We start from the raw sequence: 21538 nt of genomic DNA, 5'->3' as shown, positions 1-21538 counted from the left end.
CTCGCTCCATGACGGGGAGCCAGCTGGTTCCTTACATGGAGTGAGCGTAGGGGTGAGTCCAGCGGTTGGCCCGGAGGGGTGGCTTAGGTGGTCTGCCCGCCCGCTTGGCGGTGGTGTGTGCAGGGTGCATGTGCGGTACCCTGCTCTTGCTCCCAACACCCTGCTTTTGCTGAGTTTTTGGTCTTTTTGTATCTTGTCCATAATTTGCCCCCACTGCACATGCATGCAGCTATTTTCAGTCCCTTATAGTTTCTTTGCATTTTGTTGCTCGAGGAGACATTTGTCCAGGTGCCAGCCCTGCAGCAGAGGATCCTAGGTCCCAGGTTTCAGGTCCCAGCCTGTCTCAGGAGGGAAGAGCTTCAACCCATTGCCCATCTCCTGAGTCTATCTCACTTGAGTGTCTGACATGAAACCAGAGTGAGATTCATTCCATAAGCTGGCTGTAGTTTTCCTGGGGGTCAGTGTTTGCTGCTTTCCCTTAATGAAAGAAATTTTATATTTTAAGGCAGGATGAGAAAAAGTTAAACATAAAATTCTCTGTTTGTTTGCGCCTCCTCTCTTCCTCCCTAATGTGCAGTGTGCATTTGCATTACGCATTAACCAGAGCGCCTCAAAGATGGGAATGCATGCTCAACCATTCTTCTGACACTAGCAATGAAACTTCTTAAGAGAATGGCTTTCATTCCCGGCTTTGTAGGGGGTCTAAAAGAGCCTTCCCTACACTAAGCCCATAGGATCTTGTTTTTCACTGAAATCAAACCCTCGGCAACAAGAAGCCCTCGGCCAGGTTCACTCTGCACCACCCCGAGGTGCATCTTAGGTATTAAGTTAGTGTGAGGCTCTGACTTTCAAATTCTGTTTAAATAAAACATGTAGGGGCTTCCCTGGTGGTCCTGTGGTTAAGACTCCACACTCCCAATGCAGGGGGGCCAGATTCGATCCCTGGTCGGGGAACTAGATCCCACATGCTGCAACTAAGACCCGGCGCAGCCAAATAAATAAATAGAACATCTAGCAGAAGCCTGTAATTCCACCCCAGGCATGGGGCTTCTGGCAACCACGGTCTTCTGGGGCTTTAACAAAGGGAACTCTCAGGATCTTGCAGGTGTCAAATGAAAATAGCTCTGACCACAAGATCTGCGTCTCAAAGGTCAGGCAGAAAAAGGCTTTGCTTTTACAGGGATGCTAGAAGGAACAGGCATTGGGCAGTTGATCAAACAATTTTTTTTAAATTTTGTTTTGTTTGTCAGCTGATTTTCTGGAGGAGTTGTTAAGGAGGGGAGGGGCTGATCAACATTCTGACGCTGGCCCAGGCTGACGTCAAAGTTCACGGTCCTGTGGGAAGGATAGAAGATTAACTAAAACTTGGTCAACAAAAGTTCCAACTGACCAATGGGACAAACAGCTCAGTTAATCAAGTGTGAGACAAAGAATGGAAAAGTGTCTGGTCTTATCCTAGATGAACAAGGGGGTTATCTGCAAGTCTTACCTAAGTCAAGTGTGGAAGGGTGGTTCTTTGCAGTAAGAAGTTTCCAGGAGCACAAGGTAGAGAGGCTTCTTCTACTGCTGCTGTTTCCCTGGAATACAGGGCTGGGTAGCAGGGTCAGCGTTCTCAGAAGTATATCATCGGGGCCCCACTGGTGATAAGACAATCAATCAGAATCAGAGACTTTACTTAGAGGTTAATGTTTACTCACACAGGGGATAGCAACAGCTCCTATAGTCCAGGTGGCTGACAAGTCTCCTTACCTCTGCAAGGTGATCCCCTGATACAGCAGCGTAGCTGCTGCAGCTCTAGTGGCAGAGAATATCCCTGCTGTCTTCTCGCTGAGAACAGCCAAAGGCAGCAATTCCTTTCCTTTCACGACACCAAGAGAAAGAAAAGCTGGTTTGAAAAGCTAAACACCCACAAAATGGGAAGGAAAGGGATGTGTGAGCAGTGCGTGGGAGTGGCACCCCCTGGAGTTTTGTGAGGGGCTGCCCAATGGGGCAATGTTTTGTTCCTGGAACCAGGAGCACACCCAAGCCTGCGGGGGCCCAGCTGATGGAAGGTGAGCTGGTCAGCAGTGTTCCGTCTGGTCCTGGGTGGGGTGCTGGGCCTCTTCCGCCTGCAATATTCCTTCATCCATGTGAGGCAGAGTGGTTCCTGACAGTGGCACCAACACTCAGCTTTTACACCCCAACTTTGAGGGCTCCCCCAGTAATAATGAGGAAATTGATCTTCCAGAGAAGAGGAGACATGGCTTAGACTAAACCAGGAGTTGAGGGAATCTGGGATTTCCAAGTCAGTCTGGTCTAAAACTGGCAGATATTTGAAAACAGACAAACAAACAAACAAACAAAAAACACAAGCTCTGCAGCAAGATGGCCTCGGTTCAAATCTGGGCTTTGCGTCTTACCAGCTGTGCCCTTCACGTTAGTTACTTAACCTCTCTGTGCCTCAGCTTTCCTATCTGTTCCAAGGGGAAGTTCATATAGAGTCTATCTTATAGGGTTGCTAAAAGGAGAACTGAGTTAATACACATGTGCGCTTTACCAGGCTGGTAGTCAGTAAGCCCTTAATCTATTACTATTGTTATTACTATTATTACTAGCTCCTCTTTTAACACTTGACAATTTATAAGCACTAAATAATAATAGAGAAAAACCAGAAACACCCTGAAAAAAAAAGGCAATGACGGAGGACCAGCAGTCCTCGACAGTAAACTGTATTGTGAAGCATCTATAATTTTAAAGTTGTAGTATTGGCACATGAGTAGATAGACATATTCAACAGAAAAGAAAATCCAGAAAATAGACTCAATTACATATGGGAAGTTAGTGTATGATAAAAGGAGCACCTCAAACAGTGAGGAAAAAGTAGACAATTTTGCTAAACTACTTAGTCTACCTGTGGCAAAAGATAAAATGAAATTCATTCCTCACACCTTACACTAGGATGAATTCTGAGTGGATCAAAGATTTAAATGTAAAATATGAAGCTATACAAGTACTAGGAGAAACATAGGTGAATGTCTGCAAAACTTGAGAATATTTCCTACCCATGAATCAAAATCCCGAAGCAATAAAGGAAAATACTGATAAATTTGATGGTGTAAAAATAACCATTTGCGTGAAAAAAAACCCAACAACAACACCATTAGCAACATAAAAAGATTACAAACTGTGAAAAATTGCAATTTGCAAGGTTAATATGGCTAATAAGGAACTTCCAAAGCTAAAGACCAACAACAACAAAAAAAATGGCTAAAATATGAACAGTTCACAGAACAAGAAATGTAATAGTTCTTAAACATATTAAAAGATGCTCATAACTAGAGAAATTCTCACTCATTAGAGAAACACAAATTAGAACTGTATTGAAATACCATTTTTTACCTATCAGATTGGCAAAGATTCAAAAGTTTGGTGCCATACCCAGCTGATGAGACGGTGGGGAACAGGTCCTACCATACATTGTTAGTGGGATGCAAAAGGTATAACCCCAAAGGACAGGAACTGGGCAAAATTAAAAACACATTTACCTTTGATCCAGTAATCCCACTTCTAGAGATCTATTCCAAATAAACACTGCCAAAAATGCAAAATGACGTAGGCACAGGAGTATCCATTGCAGCACTGTTTGTAATAGTAAAACACTCAGTACAGCTTACATGTCATCAGTAGGGGGCTGGTGGAAGGAACTGTGGTCCTGCAACACAATGGTGCCTTAGCAGCTGGCAGAGAGTGATCGCCCACCAAATCATTAGGTATAAGCAACGAAGTACATCAGAGCACTATGTGTGGTATGGAATATTTTACCCCAGGAAGAGTGTGGGATACACATGCAGAATGTATTTGCTTAGATACTTTTTTAAATGGAAGGATAATCCAAAATTAATATAAATGATTACCAGTGGGAGAGGGCAGGGATAGAGGGAGGAGCAACCAAAGAGGCTAGGCTTCTCTAAGTGTAAGTTTGTTTTTGTAGTTTTCATTTTGGAACCATGAGAGTGCTTTGCATAATTAGAAATTAGTTAAGTTTTAAGTGATCTCTAAAAATTGAAAGTGTTCAGTGAAAAGCTTATCACATGAATAATTTCCATTAACTTTAAAACACAGCAATTTCACTGTAGAGATAGATCCTAAGGACAAAAAGAACTGCAAATAACTCTTGAACTGTCAGTAATAAGATTGGAAGTAATTTGAAACACAAAGCAACTAAGTAATTCTGCTGATGTAACTGGGAGCCAAGATTTTCAGCTTTAAAAAAAAAGATCAAAGCATAAAATAAATAATTAAAGCCCTGTCACACTAAATTTGATATAGAAATATCAGGATAAATCTAAAATGTTTCTCTTTAAAATATATATATATATATATCCCAATTTTTAAATGTCCACTGAAGAGGTTTTTAACAATAACTAGCATAGTAGCAATGAGTACTACTAGTACCCAGATTGTGGTCTCTAAAACACATTTCTCATTAAAAAGAAGCAGGGTTCCTCAGCAAAATGGCCAATTCCAAGGCTGGGACTGGAAATTTACAGAATGATCCTGTAACGTCTTCTCAGACAGGAAAGTAAATAAGCTATCAAAGGCTACTGAGGTCATGTCAAAAGGACACAGGAGCCAGACTGAAGGAGCTGACCTTGGCCAAAGTTTGGTTAATTGAAGCATCAAATTGTTCACTGAAATAGGTTAAAACACAGAGAATATGTTTTAAGATCCATGTATATAAAACACACTCACTGGCCACCTTTGAAGGATGCTAACACATCTCAGTTTTTTCAAAGCAAAGCGAAAGAATGAAGCATTCATCCTCTCTCTCCTGTACATCTTAGGGAAACCAAAAAAGTTGGTAAGGGAAAATTTTTCCTTATGGAAGAATTCCAGCAAGTAGACACAGAAAGAATGATATAATTAGAAAACCACTATTTTGTAACTCCTAATGAAATAATGGGTGTAAGGCAACGATCATCAATGACTGCTAGAACCCATTCTGTGAAAAATGTTGGAGAACTTTGTAATAGACGGATCAGGCTGTCAAAACCTGAATGATCAAAATAAACATCAAAGAAGCACGCCAGATATCACGTGCCTTCTGATATGATGCAAAAGGAAACGTGCACCACCTATGAAAGACTGTCAAATATACATACAAATTTGAATCTAATTAAGCCTCTAGATCCAACTACCAGTTTACAGGAAAAACAAGGGAAAGAGAAATGACACCATAAGGATACCATTACCAAAATCCAAAATGTAGTAAAAATTTACAGGAAAAATTTACCTGGTTTCAACAAATAAATGGGGCTTCCTTGGTGGCGCAGTGGTTGAGAATCTGCCTGCCAATGCAGGGGACACGGGTTCGAGCCCTGGTCTGGGAGGATCCCACATGCCGCGGAGCAACTAAGCCCGTGAGCCACAACTACTGAGCCTGCGCGTCTGGAGCCTGTGCTCCGCAACAAGAGAGGCCGCGACAGTGAGAGGCCCGCGCACCGCGATGAAGAGTGGCCCCCGCTCACCGCAACTGGAGAAAGCCCTCGCACAGAAACGAAGACCCAACACAGCCAAAAATAAATAAATAAATTTATTTTAAAAAAAAGCAAATAAATGGAAATAAAAGGAAAAAGCATTTGTGGAGGAAATCCATAAACTATAAGATTTAAGCACACATTAACCAAATGCAAGGTGTGAACCTTTTTCAGATCTCAATTTGAATAAACAAAAAAATTTTTAAAAAGACACAGTTTGGGGTAATTTAAACACTGGATATTTGACATTAAGGGATTATTGCTAATATTTTTAGGTGTGTTAATGATTTTGTAGTTATATATTTAAACTCATTTTTTCCCATGATATCTTTTTTTTTTCAATTGCTCAGACATCCCAGGAAGTTGTGCCATCATTAGCTCTTTTTTCTTTTTTATAACCTTTTATTTATTTATTTAAAAAAATTTTTGGAGTATAGTTGATTTACAATGTTGTGTTAGTTTCAGGTGTACTATCTTTTTTTTTTTAATTAATTAATTAATTTATTTTTGGCTGTGTTGGGTCTTCGTTTCTGTGCAAGGGCTTTCTCTAGTTGTGGCAAGCGGGGGCCACTCTTCATCGCGGTGCGCGGGCCTCTCACTGTCGCGGCCTCTCTTGTTGCGGAGCACAGGCTCCAGACGCGCAGGCTCAGTAATTGTGGCTCACGGGCCTAGTTGCTCCGCGGCATGTGGGATCTTCCCAGACCAGGGCTCGAACCCATGTCCCCTGCATTAGCAGGCAGATTCTCAACCACTGCGCCACCAGGGAAGCCCTGTACTATCTTTTTTCTGATAGATATTGGTAATCTTATGTACTGATTATTAACAGCTTTATTGAGACATCATTCACATAAAATTCACCCACTTAAACTGTACAATTCACCCATTTAAACTGTATAATTCAATGGTTTTTAGTATACTCAAGAGTTTTACAATTTTAGAACATTTTCATCACCCCCAAAAGACACAGATATCTATTTAGCAGTCACTCACATTGCCTCTAAAACTCCTCCAGCTCTAGGTAACCACTAATTTACTTTCTCTATGGATTTGTCTATTCTGGAAAAAATCATTATCTTTTAGAGATATGTTCTTAGGCATTTATGCGTGAGATGATGTGTCTGGGATTTGCTTCAAAATCATCCAGCAGTGGCTGAGAGCAGGTAGGGATAGATTAAATTTAAATAGCAGAATGCTGACAGTAAATGCAGCTGAGTAGTGCATAGAGGAAGCATGGGGTTTCATCATACTATTCTCTTTACTCTTGTATGTTTGTAATTTTCTGTAATAAAAACAAACAAGGTCGTCTATTTTACCATAATGAAAAGTCCCAAGGTGGGCATAGGCAATATTGATTCAGTGACTCCGGGAGGATCCCATTACTTATTCTGGTTCTTTCCATCTTTCTGCTCTGCCATTCTCAGCATGTTGACTTTGCCTCTTGGGCTGGTTTCCTCATGGTGCTGGCATGGCAGTACTTTTCTATACATTGCATGCAGACAACACTGTCCAGAGGCAATATAAGGGGACACACTAGTGTCTTATGTCCATTTTTAAGAGAGAGGGAAACTGCCCCAGAAGCCCCCAGCAGACTTGTCATTTCTCCTTGGCCAGAATGCCCTTGACTAATTCAATTGCAGGGCAAGAGGCATGAGACCACTCCATCAAGACTCTCCTTTCGGAAGTTAGGTTCCAGACATTCTGGAAGAATATACAAATTGCAGGGTCATGTGAGCAAGTATGAAGTGTGCAAATAAGAAGCGATGGCCTTGGATAAAGCAACCAAGAAGGTCAACTCCAGGAGAGTCAAGGCAAGGAAGACTGGTCACAGGAGCAACCCAGACACAAGAGCACAATCCAGGAGCTTAACGATGCCTGAGGTTCAAGTACAGCCAGAGTGGTTCCCACCAGAAGGCAGGCCTGGGAAGGTTTCCTGTGGTCTCTCCCTCCCTGAAGAGCCAGGGCAGGTTAGCAGGTCTGTGGGTCTTAGCCCCACAAACAATGGCCAGACCACATATAACAGAACTCTCTGACCCACAATCTCTGTAGCAATAGGCCCAAAACAGGACTTGGTCACTAACTGCCAGCTTCCCTATTTTTTGCCCCTGTCCCACTTACGACCCACGGGAGAAAGCCAGATAAGCTCCCCTGAGCAATCACATAGGATGGCCCACTACTAGTTAGCCGGCCTCCAACTTCCATACGCCACACTCAGGACACACCTGAGGCCATTTCTGTTTGTTGCTGTCAAGCTTTCCCTCTCCTGTGCCGGCCTTTGAGCCTTTGCCAACCGCAAAGACTGTGGTGGACTCGCCTGCTCTAGCGGGCTCTGAAAAAACATCTTCTGTGCTCCTCGTCAGGTGGTCTCCCTTCACTTCCGGCCATTGCAAAGGCCCACGAGGAAAGCACGAAGCCGTGCACGGTTCAGACACGAACGTCGCGCCCTCGACCTGTGTCGCAGACGCCCACGAGGAGAATCAGAGTCGCCCATTAACTCGGGGCCGAGGGGCAGAGCTAAAGGGGAGCAACATTCTCAGCCACAACCTGAGCTGTTGTAAGAGATAAAAAGTTGGGTCGCCGACGCCCAGACACCAAAGGTCTCGACGCTGCCGCTGCCGCCGCCGCCCGGAGCAACGGCCGCAGCAGCAGCTGGAAAAACTACCCCCGAAGCGAGAAAAACGGCCGCTAGCCCGCGGCCTTCTGGGACTTGTAGTTCGTTGCGCCGAGCGCGCGCACTTCCGCCACCCACCGGAAGTGTCGCCATTACCCGCGCGCGCAGGTGAGCCTGGCCCGGGAACCCGCGTGGGGGGTCCGCTGTACCCCCGAGGCCACCCCAGCCCCAGAACATGGACACGTTTTCTTCCACTGGTACGCGGACTTTGAATTCAACTTGAAGAGAAAGCGTATGTTGTCCAGATGAACAAAGAATTAGGGGTAGTCCTGGCAGAGCAAATGGCATCGGGCAAACTCCGGACCAGGATGTTGGGGGCCTGTGTTGGTTGTGTTTGGAGATGCCCCAAGTTAAGGGCTCGGTGTGAGAAGGGGCTGTATTGGTGAGCAGGACTAGTGGTGTGGAGAGCAGGGACACAAATTCCCTTGTGCGTGAGGGCTGGGGTTTGGATTACAGAGCCTCAGTAAGTAGACGCGTCAGGCGGTGGATAACTCAGTGCAAGGGATAGTGCCAAGGGAGTAGAAAGAATGAGGAGGACTCTGACTTTCCATGTCTAGTGAGGAGCCAGGATGGAGGCCGCAGTGCAAGAGATGAGGAATCCGTGGTCACTCTCAGCTGTGTTGAGTCCAGGAGTCTTGTCAATGATAGAGTTAATCCATGGTTGATCTAAGAAAGGAATGGAACTTTAAAAAAAAAAATTATTTGTTTTATTTATTTATTTTTGGCTGCACTGGGTCTTCGTTGCTGCGCGCGGGCTTTCTCTAGTTGCAGCGAGCGGGGGCCACTCTTCGTTGCGGTGCGTGGGCTTCTCACTGGGATGGCTTTTCTTGTTGCAGAGCACAGGCTCTAGGTGTATGGGCTTCAGTAGTTGTGGCACGCAGGCTCAGTAGTTGTGGTTCGTGGGCTCTAGAGCGCAGGTTCGGTAGTTGTGGAGCACGCACGGGCTTAGTTGCTCCGCGGCATGTGGGATCTTCCTGGACCAGGGCTCGAACCGGTGTCCCCTGCAGTGGCAGGCGGATTCTTAACCACTGTGCCACCAGGGAAGCCGAGAAATGGAACATTTTATTCAAGCAAACCTGAGGATTATAACTCAGGAAATAGTCTTTCAGAAAGCTCTGAGGACTGTTCCACTCTAGAGGTCAAAGCACAGTTATATACCTTTTTGAGACAAAGGGTCATATATCACATGATGAATTGACAGTTTATGTAATCCAGAGCTGCAGTACAAAGCCAGTAGTGGGTCACTGTGACCCCTTACAAAGAAGGAAGTTTGTCTTCTAAGGAGACAGGGTTAATGCAGATACAGGATACACACTAAATGGGAGGGAAGAGACCCAAACAAGCAGAGAAAAAGTTTATGTTTAAATTTTTCTTGTCTGGCCATAAAATATGAATTTTATTTCATCAAGTCTTTAGAGGCATGGCTGGATGTGGAGGAGGGAATGGCAGTGGCAGGGAACCTGGGAGGGAGGTCTAGGCTGGACATAAAGCCTGGGGCAGCCCTTGAAACCCCACCCCCTCACAGGCAGGGAAAGAGGAAACTAGAAAAGGAAGGAGAAAGAGAGGCCTCTAGAAAGAGGGACCCCTGCCAGACCAGCCCCCTCCTGGGTCCAGCATGAGGAAAAGAAGGGGAGTTTTATGTCCAACTATAACCAATATAATTAAATCTGCTGTGCCCCTACTGTGTGTCAGCACAATGTTAAGCAATTGTAAATGCAGCTCACATAATCATCACAGCGGCACCACAAGGCAGGGCCTGCTCTTCCCCCCGATGTCTACAGATGAGTCCTGGTGGAACTAGGACTTTGAAAGCAGGCAGTCTGGCTGCGGAGGGGAGGTGTTCCCAGCCCTCACCCTGGGGTGTCTCCAGACTAGGAAGAAGAGGATCAGAGGGTGGAAATGGACACGGGTGGTAGGAGATTGCCTGTGGACGGACGGGAATGTCAGAACAAGCTAGCATCATATAGAGTCTTCAGCGGCCTTCTTAGGTGTGGTGAACATCTGTGTGTGTGCATGGCATGGGTGTGCTTTTGAACAGGCAGGGTGAGAGGGAGTCAAACATAGGGAAGGGTTTGGGGTAAGATTCAGGAGGATTTTTGCCTGGCAGTCTCAGTGGGACTGTCACGTGACTACAGCCAAGATACTAGGTGAGCAGAGTATGGGAAGCAACGACAGTGTTAAGTAAAGCAGGGGATAATAGGTGTGGCCCACGGGCAGTGGGGCAGCACCCAGCAGCTCCAGAAGGATGATACCCGCCTCTCAGCGTGCCCTTAGCTGTCCTCCTGGTGATTTTCATTTCCTCCTTGCCCCCATCCCCCACCTCCATTTTTAGAAACCAGCTGATGTTTCATTGGGATTTTTTTAAATTGTACGATTAATTGTTTTGACACTGCCTCCACTTCTCCCTATTTAGCATCTTGAAATAAGAGGAAAAACTGGTCCCTCCTTTATTTGAGTGTTGAGGGACTGCTGTGTATCTTTGGGCTCATGGTTCAGACACCCCAGCACGTGCCTCAAGGCATTTACCTTGAGTCTGGGGTAGCCCAGGCCCGGACCCAGGCAGACTGGCCCTCTCCGCAACTGGAAAGCTGGCTCGACCACCTCAGCTGACCTCAGAGCCTTGAACAGGGAGAACACGTGGTCAGAGCCCCGCCTCCCTGCCCCTCACTCCCCAAGGGGTGGTCCTCAGCTGGCATTGGCCACCCTCTCCTTTGGGGATGGGCATGGACTCGGGAGCGTGGAGATACTGAGGTGGGGCTGAATCCCTAATTGTTCCCCCAACCCCAGCCCTGCCTTCTGAGGACCTCTGCCCTCTTCAGGACAGCTTCTCCAGGTATGAGGAGGAAATGGAGGCATATTCTCAGCAGATCCTGTCTCAGGTGAGTTGGGGACCTTCGCTTTCATTACCATAGTCTCCTCGGCTGTAAAATGTGTCCAAGGATAACACCCAACTCCTCAGGCCAGCACACACGAGAGTTCTGTAATGCTGCCCAATGCCTTGGGGTGAAGTCTACAGGCTCCCTGCGTGAACAAGCCAGGAGCTCCACAAACCTGGTTCCCTGGGCCAGGTCTCTGCCTCAGAGTTTTTATTTGTGGTTTTTGCTCAGTGGGCCCTTGAGGGCAGGCAGAGCTGAGCCTCCGTAGACATGCAGGCACTCTGGGCCCCCTGATCCTCGCTGAGACCACTCAGGAGGGCAGCTGAGAGTGTCCCTGTAAAGAGCCAGAGTCGCCCTTAGACGGCTCACGGTGCAGCACATGGCGGGTGGGGGTGGGTCCCTGACCTCCTTCAGGGTCCCAGCACCATACACTTGCCTGTGCTTCCTGGGTGCCAGGGGTCAGTTGCACTCATGTCCTGTGAGACTCCCCCGTGCAGGAGGCTGTCTTCATAGTCGCATCAGGGCAGCTCATGCCGAGAAGTTCAGGGACACGTCCAGGTGTCCGGCTAGCAAGTCATGAAGCAGAGAGGCCAACTTGGCCTGGCCCCCAAGGCCAGGGCATGTGGCCCCTTACCTCCTGGCCTCCCTTGAGCATAGGCTTGACCAGCCTTTTCTGTAAAGGGCCAGGTGGGGACTATTTTAGGTTCTTCAGGCCACATACAGCTTCTACTTCATATTCTTTTTTTTTTTTATGTGGTCCTTTAAAAACAAAATCCTTTCTCAGCTCTATTAGTCTACTTGGGCTGCTATAACACAGTACCACCCGCTGGGTGGCTTGGACCACAGCCATTTGTTTTCTCACAGTTCTGGAGGCTGGAAGTCCAAGATCAGGGTGCTAGCAGGGTTGGTTTCTGGTGAGGACTTTTTCCGGCTTTCAGATGGTGCCTTCTCTATGTCTCCACATAGTAGAGAGAGAGAGGCCTCTGGTTTCTCCTCCTCCTCTTGTAAGGACACCAGTCCCATCACATTAGAGCCCTGCCCTATGATCTCCATTAGCATTAATTACTTCCATAAAGACCCTGTCTCCAGATAAGTCACATTGTGGAGTAGGACTTCAGCATGCGGATTCATGGGGGAACAATTCAGCTCATGGCATTAGCCTTCTAAAAACACACCACAGCCCTGATTTGTCCCATGCGCCACTGTGTGCTGACCCCTGATTTAGAGCATCCTCTTTGACTGGCTTCCAATCTGTGATTCTGTAGAGAGGCTGGGGACAGGGATCTCCAAGAGGGGTCCCCGTTGTTTTCCAAAACAGAAAATCGGGATCACTGGTGTGACCAGCGGTAGATGAGATACCCAGGCAGAAATGAAAACGCCACGGGCCTTAGTCTGAGTCTGATCTGAGCAAGGGGTTCTCCCTCCCCTGTACTGTCCTGTCCCCCCAACCTCCTGGTCGAGAAAGCAGGGTCCCATGGTAACACCAGTGATGTTTCAGCCACCTGTGAGCTTCAAGGACGTGGCTGTGACCTTCACATGGGAGGAGTGGGGACAGCTGGACCTGGCCCAGAGGATGCTGTACCGTGAGGTGACTCTGGAGACCTGCAGTCACCTGGTCTCCCTGGGTAAGGCAGGCACTGCCCATCGCAGGACCCAGAGTGCGGCTCATCTAAAGGGTGTGCCCAGGCTGGGCCGAAACGTGCTGGAAGTGGGTCCCTTTGAGATTTGGGTCCTGGTATTGCCGCTCATTCCACCTCCAGAGCAGGCCTGTGGCTTGTGGTTCAGGGAGTGGGAAATCTCGGGAGGGTGCGGGGGCCCTCCTAGTCCATTCACGTCTGACCCCAGGGGTGAGGGCTGGGCCTGTCACCAAGCAGAAGACCAAGCCCTCTGTTTTTCCTCCATTGACCAGGGCTTCTGCTTTCAAAACCGGATGTGATCGCCCGACTGGAGCAAGGGGAGGACCCATGGAGGGTGGAACAGGGACCTCCCCGAGGTGAGAACAGGCCAGCGGCCCAGTGGTTAAGGTCCAAGGAGCAGGGAGGCCGTTTGCTCAGTTGTTCTCTGCTGCCTCGTTGTGTCCAACAAGGGAGCTATGTTCTCATCCACATCAGCGTGTCTCTGTGCCCAGCCCACCCATGGAGAACACTTGTTGCTGTCGTCAGGACCTGTCTCACACATGGGTTCATTTCTATCCCCGTCTTCCTCTGGTCTTCACCCCTCTGCTGCCGCATCTTATTCCCATGTCCTCATGCCCCCTCTTTTCCTCCATCCTCTCATCCTGACTTCTACCCAGGGTGGAAGCTCCTCAGCCCTCCCCTTCAGGCTGGTCTTTGCTCTGCCATTTGGATGATCAGCCCTCCTCCATGTTGGACGTTCCCATGTCTTCAAGATGATCCCAAGGTGTGGTAAAAACTTGTGCATCCAAGCCTTCCAGAAGGATTCCTACTAAATCTTCCTGGACCTGCTTTCCCACCTCCCCTCATCCCATAGGCCCACCTCCTACCCTGTGTGTCAGCCTAATTGGAATTATTTTTTCTTTTTCTTTTTTTCTTTTAGAGCTGTATCAAAATACAGTTTACATACCATACAGCTCACCCATTTAAAGTATGCAAAGGCTCTTAGTATATTCGCAGCATGTGTATCCATCACCACAATCTATTTTAGAACATGTTCATCATACTGACTAATTGGGCTGCTTCTGATCTTTTGTTGTTTTGTTTTAATTCATAGACTTTATTTTCTTATTTAATTAATTTATTTATTTAGCTGCGCCGGGTCTTAGTTGCGGCATGTGGGATCTTTAGTCATGGCATGCGAACTCTTAGTTGCGGCATATGGGATCTAGTTCCCTGACCAGGGATCAAACCCCGGCCCCCTGCATTGGGAGCACGGAGTCTTAGTCACTGGACCACCAGGAAAGTCCCCATTGATAGATTTTATTTTTTAGAGCAGTTTCATGCTTACAGAATGTACAGAGTTCCCGTATACCACCCCACCCCACACAGTTTCCCCTATTATTAATGTCTTGCATTCTTTGGCACATTTGTTACAGTCGATGAACTTATATTGATACATTATTATCAACAGAGATCAACAGTTTACATTAGGTTCGCTGTGGTGTTGTATGTTCTGTGGGTTTGGACAAATATATAATTTTATATATGCACCACTATAGTATCGTACAGAGTAGTTCCACTGCCCTAAAAATCCTCTGTGCTCCACCTATTCACCCTCCCTCTACCCTAACGCCTGGCAACCACTGATTATTTTACTGTCTCTGTAGTTTTACCTTTTCCAGAATATCCTATAGTTGGAATCATGCAGTACGTGTTCTTTGCTGAGTGACTGCTTTCATTTAGCAGTAAGCAACATGTTTGTCCTTTATAACACCTTGCCCCAGCCTGGAGGTGTTTAATTTATCTCATGTGTTCCTGCGCCTTTTTACCTTGTTACTCTCTTGCCTGCAGCTTCTGTTATTTCTTACTTCTGAACTCTTACCTACTTTTACTTACCTGTGGTTCTCAAATGACATCATTCTGAATTTAGTTTACCAGCAGTGTCTTTCTTCTCTTCTGTCAAAGATGTTACTTTCTTGCTGACCCACACAATCTGTCTTCCTCATTTCAAGATCTTGGTGCAGATGCTACTGTAGAATTTTAACCTCCTTTGCCCAGTTTCCAACAGCCAGGCACATCTTGGACATATCTTAGCCACTCAAAGATTTCTTTCCTTTCCTCCACTATCCCCAAATACCCTTTCACTCCCCTTCGTGGGGCTGTTGTTTCATTTGAAAAGTTCTCATCATCAGAGATTCCAAGTCAACACCGCAAAGGAACACAGCAGAGTCTTGGGAAGGAGAACAGTGCTGGTCGTGGGAGGGGTTGGGCATAGATAAGGACCTTCCCCAAGAGGGAAAGAAGGTCTTTGTTGGGCAGAAGGGAAACGTCCTCCTGGAAGTCAAAGGATAGCTGGAGAGTGTAGGTCATACTTTGCCAAATGGAGGATACTTATCTCCTTGGCAGCCATAGGGAGAGAAGCATGAGACCCTGGGCAAAGGCCTTGATATTACTGGATGTGGGTGGCTACCCGACTGAAAAGGACAGTATGTGGGCAAAGTGACAAGTAAAAAGGGAATCCTGGAGGACGCAGGCGAGGATCCTGAGCTGGGAGCCTGTGGCACTCTTTGTTAAAGGCCCAGTATCTTCAACAGGCGGAGGAATCCCCTTTAGAACAATAATAAGGGTGATGACATCAACAGTACCGTGTATAGCAGTGCACCGTGTGCCAGACACGGTGGGAGGCTCACATGCTGATTCGTTTACGCCTCGAAGTAACCCTTGTTAGCTAAGCATTCGTATTCCTGGCTTACTGCCAAGGAAATCGAGCCTCAGAAGTCGCCAGCTGGTGGAGTCCACTTGTGGCCCAGTCTGGCCAAGCACCCTGCTTCAGGGACCACAGCACTTTTCTGGGGAGTCTGTGACATCAATTCTGGAGTGGTTAAAGAGCCTTTTTTTTCTCTGTGGGCAGCCTGAAGTGATGGTAGAAATGGTGCGTTAAGAATATTAAATTAGTGTTGGTATTTGGGATCTCGTTTCAAGATCCAGCACCAGGAAATGGATAGACTAAGATTGTGGATCATAAGGTTGAGGCCCATGTTAAGATCCTGTTTCCTGTGACTGCTATTACAGATTACCAGCTTGGTGGCTTAAAACAACACAAATTGATTCTCCCACAGTTCTGGAGGCTACAAGTCCAAAATCAGTATCATTGGGTTAAAATCAAGGTGCAGCAGGGCCATGCTCCCTCCGGAGGCTCCAATAGGGAATCCATTCCTTGTCTCTTCCAGGTTCTGGTGGCTGTGGGATTCCTTGGTCTGTGCCCACATCACTTCAGTCTTTAAGGCCAGCACCTTCAGATCTCTTTGCTCTGTGTTCAGAATGCTTTCTCTGTGTGTATCAAATCTCCTTCTGCCTCCTTCATATAAGGACACTTGTGATAACATTTGGGGCCCATCCAGATAACCTCCCCATCTCAAATCCTTAACACATCTGTAAAGATCCTTTTTCCAAATAAGGTTTCATATTGACAGGTCCAAGCAAAGAGAATGTAGGTATCTGTTGTGGTGATTGAGGGCTTTATACCTTCAGACCCAAATTTTTTGTGTGAATTTCTCCTTTAAGCTTCACCCTTCCCTGCTTATTTTATTCCTCTGCTCCCTCTTTGGGGACCAGTCTTCCTGAGTCATCTCTTCATTATCTTTGCTTGCTTTTTTGTGTTTTACCACTGATTTCCTCTTTGCTGAGCCATCCCTTCCTTTCACACCCTGCATGAAATTACAGTCCATGGATTAGAAACAGACCCAGAGATACCTCTCATACTTGGTGGTCTCCTTCATCCCACTCTCCCCTTCTAATGCTTCTCCAGTAATTCAGGCAATTTGGATTTCTTTCAGACTGGAAGACTACACTTGAAAAGAAAGAGTCAGCTTCTGAAGAGGGTATTGCTGTGGAAGAGCCATCTCACCACATGGAAATGAAACACTGTGTACAGGAGGAGGGCCCCTGGTTGGTGTCATTAGGAGAAGTGCAGCATTGGAGGGACCAGCTAGGGAAGCACCAGGAGGACTCTCTGAGTCAAACAGTACTTACCTCAGAGAGACTTTTTGCTCAAGGGGGTAGTTATCTGAGTCTAAGCCTTCTACCTCCAACATTACCCACAAGAACACATTTCCATAAGCTCAACTCACAGGTTAAAAGGTTGAAACAGAACTCGGTTTTCATTAATCATCAGAAAAACTGGGCTGATCTGAAGTCCTGTGAAGATCATCAAAGTGCTAGAGCCTTCTGTCAGAGCATTTACTTGAATAAAATTGCAAATGTTGAAACGGGAAATAAAAAACCTTATGATTATACTGTCAGTAGTGACTCTTTCAACTGTGGTACCTCCCTTCGTTTTCTTAATAGAATTTTTTCAGCAGAGAATGGCAATGACAGTAAGGATGGAAACAGCATTAATCATAGCATGTCTCTGAATGAACACAAGCCGATGAATTTTGGAGAAAGTCAGTACGAGTGCGATGAATGCCTTGTACAAACCGAAATAAGTGATCCTGGAGAGGCACCATTCAGATGTGAGGAGGACTGTGGTGCCTTCCACGTGGCCTCATCTTTTCCTGACTGTGACATCATTCAGACTGGAAAGAAGTCATATGCATGTAATCAGTGTGCAAAATCTTTCAGCTGTTGCTCTAAGCTTGTTGTACACAAGAGAACACACACGGGAGAAAAGCCATATGAATGTACTCGGTGTGGGAAGTCTTTCAGCCAGAGCTATGACCTGGTTGTACACCAGAGAACTCACACTGGAGAAAAGCCCTATGAATGCAACCAGTGTGGGAAATCCTTCACCCAGAGTTCCAAACTTATTAGGCATCAACGAACTCACACTGGAGAAAAACCATATAAATGTCATGAATGTGGAAAATCTTTCAGGTGGAACTCTAACCTTACTGTTCATCAAAGAATTCATACTGGAGAGAAACCTTATGAGTGTGTGCATTGTGGAAAGTCCTTCAGTCAAAGCTCTGACTTTGTTGCACATAAAAGGACTCACACTGGAGAGAAACCCTATGAATGTAACCAGTGTGGAAAATCTTTCATTCGAAGCACTCAGCTTATTAGGCATCTGCGAATTCACACTGGAGAGAAGCCATATAAATGCAATCAGTGTGACAAAGCCTTCACTGGGAGCTCTCACCTTATTGAACATCAGAGAACTCATACTGGAGAGAAACCGTTTGAATGTAATCAGTGTGGGAAAGGCTTCACTGGGAGCTCTCACCTTCTTTCACATCAGAGAATTCATTCTGGAGAGAAACCGTATGAGTGTAATGACTGTGGGAAAGCTTTTCGGCAGCGATCTCAGCTTGTTGTGCATCAGCGAACACATACTGGAGAGAAACCTTATGAATGCAGTCACTGTGGAAAAGCTTTCAGCCAGAGGTCTCCCCTCATTGTGCATCAGAGAATACACATTGGAGAGAAGCCCTATCAGTGTAATATGTGTGCTAAAGCCTTCAGTCAGAGGTCACGCCTTATTGAACATCAGAGAACACATACTGGAGAAAAGCCCTATGAATGCATTGACTGTGGGAAAGCCTTCAATGATCGATCAACGCTTACAAAACATGAGAGAACACACACTGGGGAAAAACCCTATGAATGTAATCATTGTGAAAAGGCCTTCAGCCAGCGGTGTCAACTTACTAGGCATCAGAGAATCCATACTGGAGAGAAACCCTATGAATGTAATGAGTGTGGAAAAGCTTTCAGTTATAGTACATCCCTTATTCAACATGAGAAAACCCATGGGAGAGAAACCCTATGAATAATTAAGATGGAAAAGCTCACTGCCAGACTTTCTTTACTAGACATCAGATGACCAAGGTATGATTCTCAGAGTGTAATCTAATGACCACATACATCAGAATTGCTTGGAGTGTGTGTGTTGAAACTGCATATTACCAAGCTTACCCTCATTTTACTACATCAGAATATCTAGCAGTAAAACCCAGGAGCCTGCAGTTTCCAAAAGGAGCACACGTGATTTGTATGTATACTAAAATTTATATACTTCTGCATTTAGGTCATGAATATGACCACTGATGAAAAACGTTCAGTCAGAGCTCTCAGCAGAAGTTAGAAAACTCAGAATGGAGCTGTACCCACCAGATAATCTTTTTAGTGCATACAGCCACCCAAACTCAATCAGACGTTGTCTCCACATTCATGGAAATGATGGGGAACTGAAAGATACTTTTTACACAGAGCCCCAAACACTCAACCTAAGAAGAAACCATTGCATGAGGAAGTTGGTGTTTGGAAATGAAATTTGAAGCCAGCCATGTTCAGTGTAAACCAGTAATTAAAAACACAAATTGGGGAATTTTTTGGTGGTCCAGTGGTTAGGACTTGGTCCTTTCACTGCTGGGGCCTGGGTTCTATCAACGGTCAGGGAAATAAGATCCCGCTGTGTGGCATGGCAAAAATAAACAAACAAAAAACAAATTGAAGGAGAACTAATGATGGGAAGTCTTCTAAAATGATTTTTATTGGAATTAAAAGTAGACTCTGAATTTTTCAGGGACTCTATCATGCTCTAACTTAAGGTTGTTGCTCAGTTAGGTTGACTAATCAAAAGATGTCAAGTGAAGTGAAAACAGGGCTCAAAACAGTACATACACAGAATGTTACAACATATAAAATCATGTGCACAGATGGTTGGTTAAGAAGGTCAACTCGGCAGCATGTTCAAAAAAGGCTGAAGTGTAAATCAATGGTGAAGCAAGTAGGAGAGGCCATTATTGCAGGTTTGAGCAAGGTGAAAGCAGGTGAGAGCATCGCCTGGAGATGCAGAGTGGGAAAGGCTGAAGCTAGGAACTTGCAAAGAGGGAGCTGCTGGAGTGGAGGTCACAGCCCCCCTGTGAGAGCTGTAGACTGACAAGTGGGGCAGGAAAGCAGGGTTCATTGAAGGTCTGTCCGTGAAACTCCCTAATTTGCTCTCCCTTCTCTTGCATTAAGTATCTGGCCATGGGTAAGCAAAAAATACAGTAGAGAATGAATTATGTGCTATAAAAAAAAGTCTGAGGGACTAGGGAATCTGGTGTATTATGCTCCAGAACAAGTGCTGCCTTATTTTGGCATTTCAAGGATCTTCATCCTAACAGCTGGTTCTTACTCTTTTAATCCTAAAGCAAAGTGTGCCATTAAACCAGCCCCACCCCTCTGTGGAGCTTACCCTCTGCTTTCTGATAGCTTCTTCAATATCATGAGAGCTAGGGAGTGAAAGATTAAGAAAGCCTCCAACATGAATGAAAAAATATCTGGGACTTCCCTGGTGGTGCTGTGGTTAAGAATCCGCCTGCCAATGCAGGGGACACGGGTTTGAGCCCTGGTCCGGGAAGATCCCACATGCCGCAGAGCAGCTAAGTCCGTGTGCCACAACTACTGAGCCTGCACTCTAGAGCCCGCGAGCCACAACTACTGAAGCCCACGCGCCTAGAGCCCATGACCCGCAACAAGAGAAGCCACCGCAATGAGGAGCCCCCGCTCACCACAACTAGAGAAAGCCCACGCACAGCAAAGAAGACCCAACGCAGCCAAAAATAAATAAATTAATAAAATTTTTTTTTAAATCTAAGATAAAACAGGAAAAAAAACACCACCAAAGAGAACAGATATTCAAGAGAAATAAATATTTTAAATATTTTATTCTAGGAGTGAGTCAAGAAATAATTGCAAATGAAAAATAAATCCAAGATGCTCTTTTAAAAAGAATAGACTTCCTGGGCTTCCCTGGTGGCACAGTGGTTGAGAATCTGCCTGCCAATGCAGGGGACATGGGTTCAAGCCCTGGTCTGCGAAGATCCCACATGCCGCGGAGCAACTGGGCCCGTGAGCCACAACTACTGAGCCTGCGCGTCTGGAGACTGTGCTCCACAACAAGAGAGGCCGTGATAGTGAGAGGCCCGCGCACCGCAATGAAGAGTGGCCCCCACTCGCCACAACTAGAGAAAGCCCTCGCACAGAAACGAAGACCCAACACAGCTAAAAATAAAATAAATAAATAAATAAATTTAAAAAGAATAGACTTCCTGAAATTAAAAGTAAGACTGTTGGGCCAAAAAGAAAAGAAAAGAAAGAAAGAAAAAGGGAAACTTCCAGAGCTGAAGGATCTTCATATCCTGGATAGATCCATGCAGCATGAGAAATTGAGGACACAATTAAAAAGACATCACAAACTAGGACTTCCCAGGTGGTGCAGTGGTTAAGAATCCGCCTGCCAATGCAGGCGACACAGGTTCGAGCCCTGGTCCGGGAAGATCCCACATGCCACGGAGCAACTAAGCCCGTGCACCACAACTACTGAGCCTGCGCTCTAGGGCCCGCGAGCCACAACTACTGAAGCCCGCGTGCCTAGAGCCTGTGCACTGCAACAAGAGAAGCCACCATGAGAAGCCCACGCACCACAACAAAAGAGTAGCCCCTGCTTGCCACAACTAGAGAAAGCTCACGCAGCAACAAAGACCAAAGACAGCCACACACACACACACAAAAAACACACAGAAACTTCTGGAAAGAATTTTGAAAGTAGAAAAGGAATATTTTTTTAAGAAAAAGGAATGTTTCTTCTAATTAAAAAAAAGTTAATCAGAGACTTCAAAGTAAGCAAATTGTTTGAGAAAATGTACAGATTGTACAAGACAATTGCAGTCCAAATGTGAAGCAAACTTTTTTTTTATAAATTTATTTATTTACTTTTGGCTGCATTGGGTCTTCAATGCTGCACGTGGGCTTTCTCTAGTTGCGACGAGTGGGGGCTACGGGCTTCTCATTGCCGTGCGGTGCACGGGCTTCTCATTGCCGTGGCTTCTCTTGTTGGGGAGCATGGGCTCTAGGCTCACGGGCTTCAGTAGTTCT

The 21538-nt window shown here is 45.9% G+C and overlaps 1 protein-coding gene across 1 annotated transcript; it reads left to right on the top strand.

Annotated features, from left to right (window-relative positions):
* The first annotated feature begins 8082 nt into the window (after positions 1–8082).
* On the top strand, positions 8083–21354 carry ZNF544 (zinc finger protein 544). The gene is made up of 5 exons (XM_082436491.1): positions 8083–8292; positions 10972–11063; positions 12559–12685; positions 12970–13053; positions 16513–21354. The coding sequence occupies exons 2-5, from the start codon at positions 11031–11033 to the stop codon at positions 18444–18446; spliced, it is 2178 nt and encodes a 725-aa protein (XP_082292617.1). The 5' UTR covers positions 8083–8292; positions 10972–11030; the 3' UTR covers positions 18447–21354.
* The last annotated feature ends 184 nt before the right edge of the window (positions 21355–21538 follow it).

The sequence above is a fragment of the Balaenoptera physalus genome (genome assembly GCF_965194825.1).
Source record: "Balaenoptera physalus genome assembly, chromosome: 19".
NCBI lineage: Eukaryota > Metazoa > Chordata > Mammalia > Artiodactyla > Balaenopteridae > Balaenoptera > Balaenoptera physalus.
Note: the sequence above shows the minus strand (reverse complement) of the source record. Positions and strands in the feature narration are given on the sequence as shown.

Coding starts and splice junctions, on each gene's coding strand:
- ZNF544 (XM_082436491.1), top strand. CDS start 11,031: ATGGAGGCATATTCTCAGCAGATCCTGTCTCAG. Junction 11,064..12,558: donor CTCAGCAGATCCTGTCTCAG/GTGAGTTGGGGA, acceptor GTGATGTTTCAG/CCACCTGTGAGCTTCAAGGA. Junction 12,686..12,969: donor CAGTCACCTGGTCTCCCTGG/GTAAGGCAGGCA, acceptor TCCATTGACCAG/GGCTTCTGCTTTCAAAACCG.